General features: G+C 30.3%; 1 protein-coding gene across 1 annotated transcript; it reads left to right on the top strand.

The window, feature by feature from the left end:
- The first annotated feature begins 599 nt into the window (after positions 1-599).
- On the top strand, positions 600-968 carry LOC131614833 (lipid transfer protein EARLI 1-like). The gene has a single exon (XM_058886379.1). The coding sequence runs from the start codon at positions 600-602 to the stop codon at positions 966-968; it is 369 nt and encodes a 122-aa protein (XP_058742362.1).
- Positions 969-2,108: the final 1,140 nt, after the last annotated feature.

Genomic DNA, 2,108 nt, shown 5'->3' with positions numbered 1-2,108 from the left:
CAGTGTAAAAAAGTTTTACACTGTCAACCTAAACCATGAATCAGGACAAATCAGACTGTAAATTTTAAGAAGTTTATATGACATTGCGAAATGACTTGTTTCTATTGGATGACAGTGTAAAACTTTTTTACAATCGCAGTACATTACCTTTAATTTGCTAGAGACGTCCAACTTACGTAGCAAAGCTTCCCTCGACGTTAAGTTTTTTACCTCTTCTAAATTCCATGACTACAAATTAACAACCAATGCTATTTCTAAGTTAGGAACAAAATAATTCATCTATATATAGGCAGTGCATGCAATTCAAAGTACAAAATTTAAAACTAAATTAGGTTGAATAGATTTGCCTAACAATTCAACCTATGTTAATTAATTTTAATTCATTCAAGAGACCCAACTTATTAAGTGCAGGTCCATGATAAGTGGTCTATATTAGGATTCATTGAAATATAAAAAAAAAAAAATAGAAATTTCTAAGATCCCCAAAGTCCCTTTTAATTTGCCTATAAATTATGTCCCTCACCTTTCATTCATCAACCACAACAAAAATCAAATAATTCAAAATAATTTACTAAACATATCTTAAAAACATTTGCAGAATGAGTTCAAAGAGTGTTGCATCCATTACAATTGATCTCATCATCGTCGTCTTCGCCCTTTGCATCTTCTTCTTCACCACTCCTAGCTTCGCCCAAGCGCCAACCGTGTCACCACCATCACCACCGCCGAAATGTCCTCCTTTGCAAGCTTGCGTTGCTTTGTTGCCATTTTTGGGAAAGATTGGGGTTGGTATTCAACAAGCCCAACCTTGTTGCTCCATCATCGGTGGTCTTGTAGAGGCTGATGCTGTTGCATGTGTTTGTGAAGTAGTCAAGGCTAATGTTGTTGGAATAAACATTAATATTCCCGTAAAGGAAGTACTCAAGGTTTGTGAACAAAATGTACCCAGTTTCTCCCAATGCAGTTAACTTATATAATATAGTCAAATGATATGACAATTCCTAATAATTATAATAATTACCAATAAAGTATGGATCATGTAATTGAAGACTCTTATAAGTCATATAATTACATTCTTGTTGTATGTTAATGTTATGAGCAAAAGTTTGCTAATTAATAAAAAGTCTTTATTATAGTTTATGAAGGGATCGCTTATTTAATATTAATTCTTAATGTTAATAAACGAGAGACAAGATTATTAATTCTTAATTAATAAAAAGTCCTTGTTATCGTTTATTTAGTTAAGTCCTTAATAAAAATTGCAGCCACCTCATTTATTTCTTAATGTTGTTTATGCATGTTTGGTTTTATTTTTGGAGGAAAGACAAGATTATTAATTCTAAAGGTACATATGTGGAGTTGGATAATTCAATAGGTTTGAACTAAAGATTTAAAAGGAGTTAAGAAGTAAATGTTGGAATTAATTCAATAACAATTAATCACATATAGATGTTTTACATATTATATCATACTATATTTTAGTGCGAAATAAAATAAATAAATATCAACATGTATATAATTACAGGATCTATGATATGTTATTATATGAGAGATGAAATTTCAGAAATACACATAAGTGTAGAGACAAGTGATCGACATTTGTTGGCTTGTGGATTTTCCTTAACTGAGACTCCTAATGCCTTGAACACTCTTCACATGAAAAGAAGAGGTGAATTGCTTGTTGTAGGGTATAATGGAGACCATAGTCTATACTCCCTCCGTCCCAAATTATAAGAGAAAAAAACAAAATCACGTTTATTAAGAAAAGTAAAAACACAATCATTTAATTTATGGTTTTCTTGAAATAAAGTGTTTTGAAAAATGTAAAAAAAATTCTAATTGGTTGTTGGTTATAGAAATGATGAGAGAGAATGTAAGTTAAATGCAATTTGCATTTAATTTTACCTTGAAAGAAATGAAAAATGATTTCTTCTCTTATATTTTGGGACAAGAAAAATGCATTTTTTTTCTTTTATATTTTGGGACGGAGGGAGTATATTAGAATGATGGCCAAATAGAGTTTCCATTATTCCGAAATGGGTCATACATCCACTCATATTTGAACTCATATCCAATTAATTAATTAATTAATTACTAAATAAAAATCT

Source organism: Vicia villosa, linkage group LG6 (genome assembly GCF_029867415.1).
Source record: "Vicia villosa cultivar HV-30 ecotype Madison, WI linkage group LG6, Vvil1.0, whole genome shotgun sequence".
Classification (NCBI taxonomy): Eukaryota; Viridiplantae; Streptophyta; class Magnoliopsida; order Fabales; family Fabaceae; genus Vicia; species Vicia villosa.
Note: the sequence above shows the minus strand (reverse complement) of the source record. Positions and strands in the feature narration are given on the sequence as shown.